The sequence below is a fragment of the Lagopus muta genome, chromosome 2, assembly GCF_023343835.1.
Source record: "Lagopus muta isolate bLagMut1 chromosome 2, bLagMut1 primary, whole genome shotgun sequence".
NCBI lineage: Eukaryota > Metazoa > Chordata > Aves > Galliformes > Phasianidae > Lagopus > Lagopus muta.
This window is the reverse complement of record NC_064434.1, coordinates 64,677,719-64,695,936: the sequence shown is the minus strand read 5'-3', so window position 1 is coordinate 64,695,936 and position 18,218 is coordinate 64,677,719. Positions and strand designations below refer to the sequence as shown.

The following is an 18,218-nucleotide window of genomic DNA, read 5'->3' as shown; positions in this document are numbered from 1 at the left end:
TTCCAGGGATGGGGCATCAACAACCTCCTTGGGCAACCTGTTCCAGTGCATCACCACCCTCCTAGTATCTAACCTAAACCTCTCTGTCTCAGTTTAAGACCATTCCCCTTTTTCCTATCACTATCAATCCTCGTAAACAGCCGTTCCCCTTCTATTACTTTCCAAAAATCTTCTTTCCATTAATAGACCCACAAACTAAGTGACAGCAAAAAAACCTGGAGGTGACCAGGAGTATGGGAAGTCCACTATTAGAGGCCTCCCATACTGGCTGCCAGAGACACAGCATATCTGTACATCATCAGAGACATGTGGGTGGACATGTGAAAAACAGGCTAGTAAGCATAACCAAAATAGGAGGGAGGGACATGCTGGACATTGTTTGTATGAACAATGTAGTTGAAAAGCCCCTGGACTAACCATTTAAACTGCTTAGGAAAGCTGACAGAGTGTAATAGCTGTGAAGGCCTTTTTCATGCTTCCTTTGCAAGAGCATGCACTGCCTGGGGTTACATATCAGCAAGGCTGTTCCTAGCACCAAAATACAAGCTCTTCTGATTACAGGCTGAATGTGCAATAAGCCACAAAAGATACAGAGTGATAGGCTTGAAAACAGAAAGCAAGCTCAGCAACTTCATGGCATGTCCCTGTCATACAGTTCAGTTACAAATCCTGGAATTTGTTATTATTTATAAGAGTTTGACAAACAGTGCAGATGATCATAACAGCTAGAGATTGGAAAAACTGGTCACGCTGTCCAAGCTATGCTCAGGCAGCTAAAGGACACAAAGAAGCAATACAGTTTAATGCTTTTTACAAAGCAATGAAGGCTGATTTACCAGGCAGAAGGTTGGCCCAAATAAAGCTCATAATCTAACAAAACTTAGAACATGTTTCTTTTCAAAGAGTATGGGGTCTTAAAACTAGCACAATGAACTATTTCCCTCTCCTGCTTAAAACTGCAAATTCAACTGTCTGTTGGGACATGTCTCTCATATGTATATTCTGTTTTTCATAAATGTCATGCCCTTAATGAAAAAAAAAATGGAAAAAGACTTACCAGGAGGTCTGACAATAAGGAGGGGATTATCTAGAAGAAGGAAACAAATACAAAAGGAATTTCAGTATTTTATTCCAAATCTTTTTTTATCATATGAAACATAGAGTATCTCTCAAGAAAACAAAGAGTAACTGCCATTAGTTATGTTGTGAATGTGGGATTTATGTCTCACTGATTTGCAGAGCTAAACTGTGTGACTGACACATAGCAGCCTAACTTCCAAAGGGAAAGGTAAGCTACCTTTAACATGCAAACCTTAGTCTCAGACATTTATCATGTTTAGCTTGTTGTTGAGTGGTATTCATTAACATGTGAAATTTATAATTTTAACTTCTCAAGTCAGAATGGTAGAAGATTTTCAAGAGCCAACTGGACAGTGCTGAGCTCTGTCCAACACATCAGGAGCTTCTGCTTGTTTGGAATTTTTTCTTAACGTAAGGAGGATGGAATAGGCGTGGAATATGGATAACACATCAACAGCACCTAATAAGTGAACTTCTTGTTCATTACATTGTCATATCCGCTGTCTCTTAACTGGCTTTTATTATACACAAAGTACCTGAAGAAAAAGTATAGTGCTTATATACTGATGGGGAAAATAAACTATAGGGATTTTACAGTTTGATTAAAGAAAACAATGGTTTTCTTTTCTCTTCTGTACATTACTGAAGGTAAGATGCGATATTTTCAGTAAGCTACTTGATCCCGTGGTAGCATTCTTTATGGGATACTCTCAGCAGCTCACACCTTCCAATTGTACTCAAACAGTGCTTAGAACCAGCAGTTTCTCACTCTCTTTTGATCTATTCAATCACTGTAACTATACCATTTGGCTTTAGTTTTAGCAACTGCTTTTGTATTTGTGCCAGCTGGAAAGCCATCTTTGGCCACGTGACAAGTGCAGAACACTGCTGCAAATAAAACTTTAACTTCAATGGATTTAACTTCTTACAGAAAGTTCATAAGGTGGCTGATTGTGGTTCGAAAAACTAGGCATTCAGAACTGCATACTGGCAGTTAGCTAATCAGCAGAACTCCCCACAAGGCACAGCATGCTGTATTTGCCCAATGTCAGACCTCTTGGGATTTATATTTGAGCTTCTACTACTCCTTTTAAGAAAAAACAAACCCTGAACATGTCATGCAGGACCATTTACTTTTCTTGCATCTTTGTCTCCTTTTTGTGTAGGCTTACTTTCCATGGTTCTTAATGGTTCCACTGAAGTGAGCACTACGGGTTGAAGCTAAAGAGCAAAACCAGAAACAACATAAACCCCATACTGTCAAAAGGGCAAAATTCAAAAGAGACAACTGACCTATGGCTCAAGTAAAGATTAAAGAATTTGTACTTTCAGTGGAATCGTTGGCCTTTGGCTCAATGGAAGAAGAAATGGGTAAAAATAGCTCACTGAACACACTATTTTTAGAAGGGGGTGTTGCTCTTGGGCACACTATTAGCCCTGTGAAAGAGAAGCATGCTTTGTCAAAAAAGGAACAGAGAACTTTGCCCATTTGATGGAACAATTGCTTCCTATATTTTTTCCAGAGACAGCCACTACCAACTGCTCAGCTGTTCACAATTAGGAAACCAATTTACCAAATGTTTGGTCAATCTATCAATTACATTAAACTTCCCACTGCTTCTGTATTTTGGAACACTAGTAATCTTTTGTATTTTAAACTTAACTTCCTGTTCCCCTGAAACTTTCACATCACTTATATTTTCATAGTGGCATTATGACTGTGTATTATGTTCCTAGCTTTACTGAAAACAAATAATTAACCTTAAAAGCTCTCAAAGTAGTAATTTCAGGATAATCACCATTACTACCATGTTTGTTTCAGTAAATGCCCTCCCACATCTTCTATTATGAATTCAATTCTGTGATGAAAGTAAAAAGCAGAACGTACCAGACTCTGTGATAAATGAGACTGAAGAGCTAACAGGTCCATAACCAAAGGGGTTCTTTGCTTGGACTTTAAAATAATATCTGAAACACAGTGAGAAGAAAAATAAGATTGAACCATTGATTTCACTGCAATGACTAAATTAGAAATAATATTAACATAGGGAGACAATCAAACCAACACAATTCCAGAGAGTTTGAGTGCCCTTTTTACTATACTACAGAGTTGTAGAATGACTTGGGTTGGAAGGAGCATTAAAGACCATTCAGTTCCAACCTTGTGCCAAGGACAGGGCTGCCACCACTCAGGCTGCCGAGGTCCCCATCCAACGTGGTCTTGAATGCCTCCAGCGATGGGGCATCCATAACCTTGCTATCTACCTCTGTAAAAAGTCTATTTCCCTCTTGTTTGTAATCTCCATTTATAAAAAAGATTTGGACTTGGATACTCAGCCAGGCTATGAGCTGGCTGTTACATGCAAATTTCATCTTTTTGTAATTCTTATTTATTTTTATCATCTTCATAATTACATTCACTTTATAAGTAACAACTAATAGCAGTAGACTACAAGAAAAAGGTTGCAAGGAAATAAATTTTGACCTCGGGAACCTTTATCCGGATTAGTTCCTAAGAAAGTAGCGGTATAAGCTGCAAAACTAAAACTGTATCAGGTTTATACAAGATCAGAAGCTAAGCTTTTGACCTTTCTTCACAAACTCTAGCAGCATCGAGATTATTTAAATCACATGCTTAAATTAAAGCACATGACTAGCCACTAGAACTCCATTCTTTGCCTGACAGAAACAAAATTATTATTCTGACTCAGGGAGAAGAATGCATAAGCATATTTTTTACTTCATTTCCAAATATCATGATTTTTATTTGCTGCCTACCCTGATATTTATTTTTATGTTTTTATCCAGTCCAGCAGAAACAAACAAGAATGGAAGATTACTGTAAAAAGTTCCAGCACAACATTTTTTAAGTGCCTGTGTTTAGGTTTCCCTTTCTTGCGTGCTTGCTCAATTACACCCTTGTAAATAAATTAGTAAAAATAAAAAAAATCTCTGTAATATCCACACAGCCTAGAGCTAGCTTTTCATCCAAAAGCAGACATTTTCAAAACCACACTGTGTGACCTGCAATATTGGGCAAGCACTTACTCACAGGAGTAGGTGCCACCAAGCATTGATGGGCAATGTTCCATCCAAGTGGCAGGTCTGATAGGAAGCCCCATGAAAAGCATCATGGTGGCCACCCCATCCTGCAGACAAACCCTTGGGCACTGCTGTGCTTGCATGGCCCAGCAATGGGGTGCACTGGGCTAAGACAGAAAGCTTCATAGCAGCTATGGTCTGCCATCCCCTGGAGGCTTCTGTACAGTCTATGTACAAAGTACAGAAGCCATCTACATCAAAAGCTTTGCTCCCCTTCCTTCACTTCTGTGCACATGAAATGGCAGTAGTCCCTGCAATGTAAGTGCGTAACATGTGGCTTAGTGATGAATAAGATGCTCATGCTTTGCAAGCTAGCAGGAAGCGAGCAAATTCAACAGCATCCAGCTGCAGGAACCTTGTTTTTTCTAGCAAGGAGTAAGTGGGCAGCAGGAGTGGGAGTATTCAGGAATATTCATGAATGTACACAAAGGGCTTGCAGTTTTCTTTTAAAAGACATACACACCGTGGCAAAATGAAACCACATTAAATAGTGAAATTTAGCAAGGCTGTGTTTTTTTATAATTCCCAGCATAATCCTGATAAAAGTCTTGTCCTGCGGTTTCAACTGTTGGCCTTGTTTTCCCGACAGCAGCTTGCGAGTGTTCAGTGTGGCTGAGGAAGGACAGGGAGGCAAAGTCCTCCTGCATGCTCCTGTACCCCAGATCAGAGCATGAAGCAGAGGACTGCTTTAATTCCCAAGTTATCTATGTTTCCAAGGGACACTTGCACCAGTGGCCACACTCCATTCACACCTCCTTTGTCACTCACACCTCTATGACCAGGTGTCCTACTGTGCACACAAAAAGCCCATCTGAGATACGTGATCATTGGGGTAGCCTGATTCACTGTCTGGAAAAACATGTGATGAAGTTATGAGTACATTTCTCTTTACTAAATTGGAAAATTAGTTCCTAAGCCTTTAAATATACAGGAAGTCTTTCACAGTGCCAGAAAGAAAGCCAGGACTCATGACTTGCTGACCTGTGATTTAAGCATAGACCATGCTATGCTTGCTGTATTAAGTGCATCAATAAAATAATGAAGTCAGTATATATTTATTTCTCAGACATGACAAATAAAGAAGAAATTGCCAAAGCCTTTCTAGGCCAGGTGTCTGACATTTTCATTAGTCAGGATCTTATTTGCATTACAGTTGATGGATTTGCCAGGAAGTCTCAAATCGATATAACTCAACTGTTCCTCATCACATAAATACATGACGAAAAACTGTAGTGTGGAAGTTGATTGTGCTTTTATTACACTTTGCTCAGCCAGACTCGTAATAAATTGTTATCAATAGGCATATAAGAGTCTCCACTGAAAGAGATGCAATACTGTGAGTTTTTAACACGTACACAAAGCCTTTTTTTGCTAAAAATAAACCTCCTTTGAGATTTCATATACCACATCTACTGACATGTAAAGAAGGCATTTAATAAACTGCAACAGAGCAATGAATGTGTGATATTTATGTTCATTTGACTATTCTTATCCATATATGTCACTTGGAGCAAAATGATTTTATGACTTAATTCCAAGTGTCTCCCTCTTGCTGAAAATTAATTGCTGGAACTTGTAGCTACAAAGGGAGATGATCGCTCAGCGGAACAGTTAGGGAAGCAGTTGTTGTTAGAAAGATTAATCATTCACAAATCAGTTCCCAGGTCCCACCAGCAGCAGCCTGAGATGATGAGACATGTAGGCTGTACATGCCTACTCTGGCCAACCTGGGAGCACCCCAACACCATAGCTGCATGTCATCAATGGATAAAAGGACTGTGGCTGCTGATACCCCCTCAGTGCTGGAGGAGGGTGATGGTGATTGTGCAGAGGCAATGCAGGGAACAGGGCCTACTTCTGTCAGGGAGGAACCAGCATGTGCACCTGACCTGGCTGCAAGGAGGAAATCCACATGGGGTGCTGCTTCCGTCAGAAATTGGCTCAGCATCACATATATCACGGGTATGTATACTAAATACATAATAATTCACTAGAGTGGGGCTGGAAGAGGGGTTTTCTGCATGGTTGCGGTCAGGTAGGCATGCATCAACAGGTCTACCACTTGCTTGAGAAGAGGGCTTCATCCACACCTTACCTCTTTTATGCTGCTCTGGTGACACAGAGCAGCTGGTTGTGGCTGATGCTTTGTTTAATGGAGATAGAGAAAGGAAACAGAAATTTTCAGCCCATTTGGCCCTCAGAGCCAGAAGATCTCGCAATTGCTCTGTTTGAGCAGCCTCCTGCAAAATGCTCTGCAACACCACTAAAATTGGTAGCAGACATTCTGGGGTTAAAAAAGCCCTGAAGGAATAGAAACCATATAGAAACGAAAGGTTTGAAGATAAAGCAGCAAAAGAGGTTGTTCAACATCAGAAGGCTACCTAATTCCTTCTGTAAGGCATTGCCACAGCTTTCCTGCAGAAACACAGAGGAAAGCCTAGCCATATTAAAGAAGGAGTTTGAAATGTTTATGAATGTGATTGAAAGAGATTGGATTTAGTGGTGAGTGGATGCTCTCCAGCCCTTTTCATTGCCCTTCTTCTGTGATGGCAGAGAATTAAGCTTAGGAAAAGGACATTGTCAAGATTGCCACTTTAAAGATTTAAGGTTTAAAATTATTTTAGCACCTATATTCCTATGTCATGAGGAAGCACTCCTGTGCCCACCAAAGCTGACCAGTGTTTTGCAAATGGGAAAAACTTCTACTTCTCAACCAGAGGCCAGGCCAGGCCTCCAAAGAAAGCTTATTGCGTGGGCTAAATTTAGACTTCAGTTTTGTTTGTAAAACCTGAACACCAGGCAGACATTTTCCAGGACATGTTGGCAGCTTCAACTCTTCTCCAGAGCTGACTTCTGACACAATACTAACCCCTTTCTGGTATTCTGACTGCACCACAGATTGTACCACCAATAACCCTGCAAGGAACACCCACCATTCCATAGCATCTGCATATAGCAATCTGACTTAATCAGAGATATCTCACACTATGCATTCCTAAGGCAAACACAACATTTTTAGACCAACTTCAGATGCCATGCCATGTTTTTTTAATTAGGATGGGGTTCTTTCCCAATGGTTAGGGAGTTATTTTTAAGACTAAAAATATGCAGTCAATTCAGCCTGTGGATGGGGAGAATGTGAATGAGATTGGCTGATATGCACAAATTTTCTCTTGTAAAGAACCCTACTTCTCCACCACAGACCCCACACAATGCCTTTCTTTCTTTCATAGAGTATACAACAGAGGCCAATGGATTACCCTGCTCTTCAGAAATAACAAATGGATTTTGTTTGAATCTCTCTGCTTTGAAAAAGCCTTCATATTCAACAAAGGAGTCAGTAGATTTGTGGATATGCAAAAACCTTGCTGTTTCTGTAAAAAAAATCATTTTACTACTTTGATCTTCTGAAGCATGGAGTTCACATACATCTCAGCAGACGTATCGCTGGTTGGCAGCTCCATTCCCACTGATTCCTCTGCTCAGAGCATGGCTGCGGCTCCATGGGATTTTCACTGCAATTGCTCATTTAGGTGATGGAAAACTTTTGAGGTTTTGGGCACAAGAAAGACCTATAGTAGACATTTGATACTGTCCTTAGGACAGCAGAAGAAGGAGGCTTGAATGAAAGACATTAAGAGCACGAGGAGCTGGGGCTAGCAAGTGGAAAGGCCAGAGAAACAAATGATGGAAGATCTTTCATAGGGGAAGCTGGGGCACAAGGGCAGTGCCTTCCTGGCCTGCACAAGGCATAGTGAGAGTTGGGGAGTGGGAAAGAAACTATGGAAAACTGGTGAAAAGGAAAAAGGCTGGGGACGTAAAGGAGTCTGGGGTGTGGAGGCAGGTACTAGAGGCAAGAGAAGTTTAAGAGAAGTTTAAGAGAGAAGTGATGTTCTCATGGAATGAAGATGTACACACAAAGGCAGGAAGGTATGCATCTGCTTCTCTCACTATCTAGGAACAGAGTTTAGGTCATCTCAGATGTCATCTGTCTTGTTCTACCAGGTGAAATCCAGAGGTAAACTGTGCCCCACACTTTCCTCAATATTTTTATAATAATGACGTTTTATAATAAGGGCACTAGTAGATGCAGAACATCCAGCTGTAGCTCTCTGCTGTACAAATAATCCTGCTTTAATGCACCATGCACATCTCATAAGGACTTGATTAAGATTTCTAGATAAATAATCCTTAATATAGGCGTAACATATTTAAGCTATTTAGATAGACCCTTATTTCTTGAACACATTCCTGCAACAGTCAATAAGGATACTGCAACTCTTCACTCACATTTCACAGCTGGTTCCTGCTCAGCATTACTACTGCTGACAAGGAATCTTGTACCTTAATATTGTCCCTGGGAGCTACAGTAAGAGAATCAACAATAGCTGGGGAAAATCACTCTGAAAAGCACTGTGCCATGGTCAGAAAAAAATATGCCAACTCATTTTTGAGACCCAAATACTACACTGCATTGACTTTTCCTAAATATGTTAATTAAGTGTTCAGATGAATGTTCAGATAATTCTTCTATGTTTTCCAAGTTGAGGTTTATGGTTTTAGCAATTAACCAGAACCTTGAATAATATGAGAAGTTATACAGCAGTTAAAACAAGTGGGATGTAAAACCTTACTCTCAATTGCTTTTAACACTCATACATAAATCATTTTGGAACAAAAATATCCTTTAACGAACACTGTTTCTCTCTTCTGTGCTGCTGTGGCTGTTCTAGGAATGACTGGTCTGATTTATACTTTCTCATCACATAAGGCATGCTAGTTCCCAGGTTCAACCCCAGTGCATCTCCCATGCTATCAAATACACGAGCAGCACATGACACCAGTGCTTAAGAGACTGTAGTCATCATAAAGTGAAGAATCATCATCTAGCAAACAGCAACAACAGAAGTCTTTCAGACTCAGAATTTGAGAGAACAGGATTGAGACACTGCGTATCTGTCAAAATCAGTGATTTTAACATATTCCCTCTGTGCCCATTCACTTCCCACCCAATCACCATAAACTGTTCCAACATCATGCATAGCAAGCATTCTTGTTTTGCATCTTCTGTGAGATTTTTTGATAAAATATGATAAGATACAGCACTACAGCTCCTGCCAAACTGACTTCTGAACAAGTGTCATGGCCTCTTTACACCGTGAAGGCTCCTCTACTGATACAACTGATGTAAGCAGACAGCAAAAACAGGCCACAGAGAGCTGGCACCTTTTCCCACCACCCCATAGCTACTAAATTTTGAGTACGCTGGTGTGTTGGAATGGCCACATCACATTACAACAAGAGTATATTTTAATACACTCTTCCCACAAAATTTGATTCAATGATGCATATGACTAGAACACAAAGTTTTTAAATGATATTTTTTCTTACTGATAAGTGTCTTTATATACACAAACATATATACTTGTACACACAGTCATCTATTCTAGGATTAACATGGTAAATACGTCACATAAACTGCTGTGAGATTTACAGAACAATTTTCTGCCAAACAAAATGACTACAATCTGTATGAGATATGGATATTTATACTAAGGCCAAGAAAAAAAAAGTTTGTAAATAATCAAATTTGTTTTACTTCCCTTCCAGAACTGAAAAGAATGGATCAAATTCTTACCGTGTGTTTGGCTTCAGGTTCTCAATTGGCAGATGAGTAGTACCTGCAGTCCTAGTTGACCACTTGTTTTTTAAAAAGTCATCGTAGGATGCACTGTAAACCAGATAGCCTGTAAAAAGGAAAGACAAAAAGCTGGGAGGATTTTAAACTTAAGTGGTATCCCAAGCTTAGGTGCCATGTTAAATTTCATGAGTTAGAAGGAACGTAAGCATCTTTGAATTTGTGATTTAATGCCTAGCCCTCCTGGAACCTCTCAGGCTACAAGAATTTCCTATCATTAGCCAATAACAACAGTGCATTGTATTACAGAACGGTACCAATATGCAATTACTGATTTAAAAGACACTGAAGACAAAAAGATGACAAACTCAACCTATCCACTGCTTTAAGTTAGACACTCACTATGCAGAAACATGAGAACTGTGTAGATGTTGTGCTAAGGGATGAGATTTAGTGGGGAAATGGTGGTGGTGGTGGATGGTTGGACTGGATGATCTTGGAGGTCTTTTCCAATAATGGTGATTTTATGATATATAAATTATATTCTCCACTTCAACACTGTGGTGTCTAATTTCTTTTATTTTTAGATAAACTGTGCTCTGTGAGGTACTGGATCTACAGCTTTGAAGAATTAAGTGCTGTAGGACAGACACCACGTGGCCCGTTCAGGTGCAGCCCAATTCCTTACAAACCTTTATTACATTATTTGGCTCTGCTAGTTCCCATCTCCTTGCCACTGCTGCCATCCACAGAGGTGGCAGCACCAAAGCAAAGGCCTTTTCCATGTCTTACTTCAGATATTCTGGGTCCAATGGCAAATAGACTTTGATTTTCTTCTAAAAATATTTCAGTAATTTATTTCAGTGTTTTCTAACAAGTTTTGAGATTCATTTTTGAAGTCAGTTTGTGCTTTTATGTGGCTCTTAAAAGGTCTTAGGTTGCCTTAGCTCAGAGGAGACTGAATGCAAATGTGAAAGATGCTCCAAAGAAAAATATGGGAAGTGCTTGCAGTGGTGCTGAGAGTGCTACTCAGGAGCAGAAGTAGTCAGTCAAACTAAGTACTATCACAGACACTGCACTGGTGAGAAGCAACGCCTTCAGAACTGCTGCCACAGAAGCAGAGCCAAAATCTGAAATATCTGGCCCGGCATGAACAGATAACTCTGGCACTGAAGGATGACAAAGGACCTTTTTCACCACTAAGAAAGCAGCTCACCTCCTTCAGAGAACTGTTAACACAGAGAGAATTTCATGAGCAGTTGGCTCAATTTGATAAAAATGGTCATTCAGCAAAACCTTTCCCCCTCAGGAGAACAGCCCATCCTACCCATGTGCTGGAGACACCAGCTCTGCAGTACCTGTTACCATGTCTCCCCGAGCAGGCTTGGCCCAGTCCACGATGACAAAGGAGTGACAGCCTTCTACTGCCACAACAGTGATGTTATGAGGGGCTTTGAGGGGATGTGTGTCTTTCTCTTTAAGGTCATTAGGGATGATCTCATCAAGGCTTTCCACTTGGAAGTGCTCCAGGGCCTCTGTCAAGGAGCAGGGGGCTGCTGGATCTTTATTTAGATAGGTCACGTAAGGTGCTGGAAGAGACAGGGAAGGGTGGCACTTAGTTAGCACTTCGTAGATTTCAGAGAGTAACACGCAGGCTGCCAATACCCTGTGTGATTCCTACAGCTGACTAATAGACAGGGACCACTGTGGCCTCGGCCAGTTTGGGATCACACCAGGATTTCTTATGTCTCAGTTTGTGTCCATTGCTTTCTCTTATCAGCGGGCACCAAATGAGTAAAGCCTGGCTCTCTCATCTTTACAGTCCCCATCAGCTATTTATGCACATTGGCAAGGTTCCACACAGATTTCTCTTCTTCATATTGAAGAGCCCCAGCTCTCCTAGCTTCTCCTCACATATCAGATGCTCTAAACCTTTCATCATCACTTTCATGGCCCTAGTGGCTTCCTGCATTTCTGCTTACCCTACCTAGCCAATCTGACTTGGGCAACTCTGGCTGTCCAACCTCTACACATTTCTTTGTACTTTAAGGTGACAGTTTCTGCCAAGTTCTGTAGACTTCCTTGTGCTATGGCAGTAAACCTGACCTAAAGGAACAACATAAGTATATATCATGGTAGAGAAATGATTAGTGCTGCTTGAGCCCTCTTTAGCCTTTCCTTAGCTTACGCCCCTCAGACCAGACTCTTGCACTTTACCAAAGGAATTTAGAAAGGAAAGCTAAGATTTTGGTGGTCTCCAGGTAAGCAAGCAGTGTACAAATCACAACAGCTTTAGCCTTGCCCTTGCCTGGCAGCCGGGAATCTTCTCATGCATGTTATCTCTCTCCATACAGAAGTTATCTGCACTAGGGAGATATGCAAGAAACCATTTACTGGTCTTTGTAATCAGAAACCACTGCAGCAACAAAGCATGGCTCCTGCTCAATTTGATTCATAAACAGGGGAAAATGGAATGCCAACACTCAGGGCGAGCCCACACTCACAACTGTACCTAATTACCTAAAGAGAGGGGGTCCGTTTTTACTGCAAGAGACAGAGGAGAGCAGTCTGGCTGCAAGAACCTCTGCACGCTACCTACTGCTGTTCTGGGATGTTGGGTGGAAACATCACACAGATTCTTGGCATTTTACACATGGGAACAGACCCTACCAGGGCCTTTGATCAGTATCTAAGACTTCACCATGTCCTGTACAAACATTCTGAAACTAGGTTGAAGCAACAGAATGAACAAGAAGAATAATTCCAAAGTGAAGTCTGAACGCTTAAAGCAATTAAGAGTGGTCCCCTGGGTATTAAAGGATTGGGAGTCGTGAGTTTCCACCTTCCAGGAACACGACCTGTAATCTCTAATTTTAGAATACTTATTTTGACTGGAATTTCACTTTGGCTCAGTAAATAGATTAGACCATCTTGTTACTTATTTAAATGTCACCACAACATTCAAAATAAGGACTATAACACTTGCTTTTGGAAATGTTTATTCAATTGCAATTAAAACAAAAAGGTATTATTTTTTCCCTAGTGCCTTTAAATGCTCTAATGTTTCTTGGTTTACCTTATTGGATTTCATGCCCTTAGGAATTTTTTCCAGATCTTGCAATGAAGCTAATTTTAGCCCTTCTAGCTAAATGAATCAAGAAGCATTGTCAGTGAGAGAGCTGAACAGAAACATCATGAAATTGTTTGGACAGTAAAACTGAGGATTCACTGGAAAAAGTCTTGGCAAATATAAAAACAAATATTTCACTCCAGCAGCAGAGCTCCACTATAAGCCACGAAGCCTGCAGATGTTGGAATGGAAAGCAAGACATGATTCAAAAATGATGCTCCATCTCCTGAACTCACATCTGAAACACCAGGCAAGCTAGCATATGACCAGACCTCAGCTAAAAGTCCAGACATTTGCAAAAGAATGATAGAGGTCAAGCAGTCTTGGCTGGAGGCTGGAATACAATGCCCTAGCACCTCAAAATCCCTCCAGTCTGATCTCAAGCTGCTTCTCTGACACAGGACCAGAGCAGCTCTGAGATGAGAGCAGCAATGCCTATTTACACACTTGAATGGCTCACATATGCTGGAGCAACTCTCATTCCTCCTGCCAGCATACTGTGTGTTCGTTCCCTATGCTCTTTCTGCAGAGCAAAGAAATAGCAAAGTCAAATTTACATCTGCAGGCTTTACTTTTTGGAAAGTTCAGATTCAAATGTCATTCACTTATTGACTTTCCCCATATGTCCTAAATGAAACACACCTTTGATATACATGGTGAAATTACAGGCGTTACATGGGGCAGTAAAAAGAACTAGGTCTTCCAGAGGATGATTCACATCTATGTGGAGACTTGTACTGCATGCACTCCCGGTGTGAATTTAAAGTGATGCAGCTGAGCTTATTGGAGCACCAAAGCAGATACTCTTACTTTTTCTCTGACTTCAAGTAAACTGAACATGATGCAGAATATACAGCAGAGTACTTACATTACAAGAGTAAAGAAAGGTTTGCACTGCTTCAACAGCATTGGTGCGAGTCCACATGCAAACGTGCAAGCATCAAAGCAATGAGCAAAGTACTGTTGTTTAGGTTTCCCTGATGCCAGTCATTACAAGGACCCCACACTAGTCTGTTGCTCATATTCATGAAATAGCCTTGGCTTAATGATTGATCTTCCTAGAACAAGAATTACTTGCAGCACTAGCAGCAAGCTACATAATACAAAGTATATCCTTACCAGTGAACCGTTTCTTTCCAGCAATGTCATATTCTGATACAGGGCCAGTACCAACAACACTAGTCTCTGGATAGACAATTTCTGATTCTGCTGTTGTAGTGGTAGTGACAGTAGTGGTGGTCGGTAGCAAAGTGCTCTCGAAAAACTCATAATCTTCAAAGGAAACACAAAATGCAAATGTTAGCCTGTTTTCACATTCACAACACTTCACACTGATTTGGCTTAATTATGAGAATGAAAACATTTACGTGACCAGCCACAATCCCAAAGAAGTGCTGTGTATCCTACTACAGCTACTGCACGTTTCTTATGGGCCTCTAAGTCACAGTTAATCATACTTCAGTGTCGCAAGTGTTTCCACTACACTGATGGACAGCAATCACCAGGTAAAAAGGTCATTCACACAGGTAAAAAGGGTGACAATAAACAAATGTATATTCTACATATTTATATAATCTATATTCTGAATGTGTGTTATCTGCCATCTCCCCTTACCACCCCTAAAAGAAGACAGCACAGTAATTGAATCCACAGCCACAGCTTTTTAAGCAACCTCCTTGTTACTAATCTAAAATCTTAGAGCTGTTTCCTACTGCTTTTAAACCCTCCAGTAACTTACAGACATGGTGTCTTGTATTTGCCATTTGCAGTCCCATTAAGGGCAAGCAAATTGGCACATATGAACCTCCTGATATTCAGCTGTACTTGATATTCAGTACCATTAAATCCAGCGCTCTCTGAAAAGCTATGACACTACAAGACTGACACAGAAATTGAAGGGAAAGAAGCATTTGACATCCCTGCCATGTCCTCATATGGGCTATGAAAACTCATCTGATTACTTGGATTTCTTTTTCCTAAAATTGCTGCAGTCTCCTGTAGGTGACCTGCCCCTATAGGGAGCCCCAGCAGAAGACTTGCATGCTGAGGATGTGGGGATGTAAGGAACTTAGGCTGTAGAACTCGTGCAGGTTTCAATTCATTTTCTCCTCAAATCCTAAATGTCAGCCTCAGTATGAAGCTTCTGGAATAAAAGTACAAAACTCTCAGGCATTTTTCTCTCAGGTGCTGCACTCCCTTTCCAGAGCTTTTTTTGACTGTTGGTTTGACTTAAATTCCCAGGACCACATCCATCAAAAGAAAAACTTTTTTATTCTAGAGCCTCAAATTACACTACTGATACTAAAAGCTCTGAGGTCAGCAGAGGCCTGTACTTATCTGCTTTAATATGTGGGTGTAGGAGCTAGAATATGAGAAATAAAAGGAGCAGAACATCAGAAACCAGCTGTGGTGTACAATGAATATTAGTTCCGGTAATTTATTATTTCCCTTCCTTCTGGAAATCAATAATTAAATGCTAAGACTTGAAGCTTCCTCTTAAGCTTTGTGTGTCCTGACTTATAGCACCAAGATGGCATGAACATAACTGCAAAAATGTTTTCCTCTTCTTTTATCTGTTTGCAAATCTTTTTAATTTAAATTCTGCAATTTATTTTATGCCTAGGTGATCTCACTCAGTGTGAAAACATTTTATAGTCTAAATGCAGACTACACATCAAAAAAGACAAGAAAATATTCATAACACTGGATTCATAATTCGTTGGCACTCTAGTGCTAAAAACACATGTTTCCAGGACTCAGACAGTATTTTGATTTTCTATTTTAAAACAGTTCAGTGATTTTGGACTAGATGTTGTACCAGAGAATGCCTAGTAGTGAGTGTATGAACCAGCTCTGAATGTAATTCATTTCCAGAATAGACTCCTGTTAGATGGCAGGACTGTAAGAAGGGGACCCTCATGTCCATTAACAGTTGCATTTGTACCACTGTCCTTCGTGTATGATGCAGAACTACGGAAAGTTTTTCCAGTTCACCACTGCTTACTTAAACTGCCGTGCATGTGTATCAATCTGCCATGCAAACTCAATTTCAAAGAAAGAAGAGGGAAAAAAACAGCAACCCAAAATGTGTCATTTGCAATAGATACTTATAGTTAATCTGTACCATCATCGTATATCACATATGCCTCTGGAGTTGCTGTCACTTCTGAATCCAGTCCTGAGAATGTATCTACTGCAGGAAAAAGAAAAAAAACAAATGTTGTAAAATTCAATGGTCTCATCCTCACCCTCCTATTAAAATATTAAAATAAAGTTTAAAATAAAAATATTTATCTGGATGATTTATAAAGAAATAAGACAATCACCAAGTTTGCCAGATAACACAGCGACAGTCCATTCCGCATATTTAGAATAACAGATGAGTAGCTAACTAATATTAACAGCCAGGAGTTCTGCTGGAGGAAAATGGTTTGAGAGCTGCTTCTGAAAACTGAGAGCAATACACCTTCCAGGGGCTCTGCCCTGGGCTCTACGGCTCTTGGAGCAAAGGCAGACTATCTACGACCACATAGCACTCATGTCAGGATTTAAAAATATTCTGTAGTCTCAAGAGTTGCAAATATAAGAAATTCATATATATATATAAAAAGAAAAATTCAAAGAAATTCAAACAACTGAAAACTTCAATTCAAATACCTTTCGCAAGGTATGAAAAAAATCAAGCAATCCACCAATGCAGTCCAAAAGGCATGAATTTGTGCAGTGATGCAAGTTGTGCTGGGTCTCCCGGTATCGGGCACCCAGATCTCCTCTGCACTTGCTCTAGTCTGATCCAGTATGCTGAACAGCCATTACATGTTAGGGTATATACATGTAATTCTGAAGTACTGTTTCTGCCTTGGTTTCATCCAAAAGGAATTGAAATTGTTCACACAGAAATTGTCCCATAATGCATATAAAAGCATGGCAAGTAGAGATGATTGGGAGGTGTACATCGAAACCCTCCAATTCAAACCAAAGGCCAATGCAAACGCTTCCTAAATTCCCGCTCATGTAAATCACATGTAAATCATCTTAATCTCTCTGCACATGAGGTATCCAGCACCCAATACATCAACTGCCAGGTAGCTCAACTTGTGAATTTGGAAGGCTTCCCAGCATGCTTGGAGAAATTTCTCCACAATATTCTGTGTACACAAGGCTCAGACTAGCCATGAAAAGCAATGCAAAGAAATCAGAAGTGTGATGCCAAAATTCACAGCAGGTAAAATCAGAAGTCTTCAATGAAACATTGGGTTTGAGGGGAGGGCAGTACGCAAACAGAACAGACAGGCAGCAATGACCTCAAGATAACTGCTAAATTAGTAAGTTCATACAGAACTTGGTGTGAGAGAAAGAAATGTGATTTTCACTAGGCTAGTACTATGAATACTGGAATTTTTCAACCGCAAACACTAAATAAATTACAAATTCAAATGATACATTTTATATTGCTTTTTTAAAATTTAAAACCAATAATTATTGTAAGAAATGATGGATTTTTTTCTACTACATGAAGTTTCTTTTAAAAATGAATAATACAGCAGTAATTTTAATTCCAACATAAGCTACAAAAACACAGGAAATTGGTTAAATCTCACCAGACTTTCATAGCAATTCTGACATTTTCTAATGGTATGTTTAGGCTGCACTCTTCAGAAGATCAGCCACTTGAAAGCCACCTTGACAGGCTAGATTTTCTGTGGAATTCTGCAGATCTTCTTTGACCCCATCAGAGTAATCAGGAGACTCAGATAAGCTAGAAATTTGAAGTATTTTGTATGGTAGATTTCAACTCATTCACACCTATTAGCTAAGGAGCTTTCATTCATATACAATATATTTATTTATGCTGAATTCTATTTTCTATTTTTGTGCCTGTGCAGCCTATTCTACTTTACTTTCTGTGTTTTGTTGCATTAGCCATGGAATGAAGAGGATGGGGTAGTACCCAAAAGACGTGCCGCTATTATTTTCTCCCCATATATCAGCTGCATTTCTCCTGCTTGCTCCAAGCACCCGTGCTGCATTTTTCATTTAACCCTACCTGTGCCAAGTAAGGCTACATCTTGAGTTTGCCATGGTCTTTTGCCATCTGTGAAGACAGCAGACTGCTCAACCACCACTTGATTTTATCACACAAAGCAAATGGTTGAGGTTCCACTTTTATTCCATGTGAGATCACTAAAAAAAACTAACTAATTTCACTGGCAAATCACTCCAGTGTGGTCAATCCCCTTCCTGAAAGTTCAAGACTTTTGATTCTAG

The 18,218-nt window shown here is 40.1% G+C and overlaps 1 protein-coding gene across 1 annotated transcript in view; it reads right to left on the bottom strand.

The window, feature by feature from the left end:
• Nucleotides 1–18,218, bottom strand: part of FNDC1 (fibronectin type III domain containing 1) — a 65,377-nt gene that overhangs the window by 5,482 nt on the left and 41,677 nt on the right. Inside the window, exons 12-17 of the mRNA XM_048936315.1 lie at nt 16,075–16,143; nt 14,070–14,222; nt 11,179–11,409; nt 9,821–9,929; nt 2,969–3,048; nt 1,058–1,087 (exon numbers count right to left, since the gene is read on the bottom strand). Coding sequence (XP_048792272.1) covers nt 1,058–1,087; nt 2,969–3,048; nt 9,821–9,929; nt 11,179–11,409; nt 14,070–14,222; nt 16,075–16,143 — 672 coding nt within the window. The remainder of the gene's footprint in view (nt 1–1,057; nt 1,088–2,968; nt 3,049–9,820; nt 9,930–11,178; nt 11,410–14,069; nt 14,223–16,074; nt 16,144–18,218) is intronic.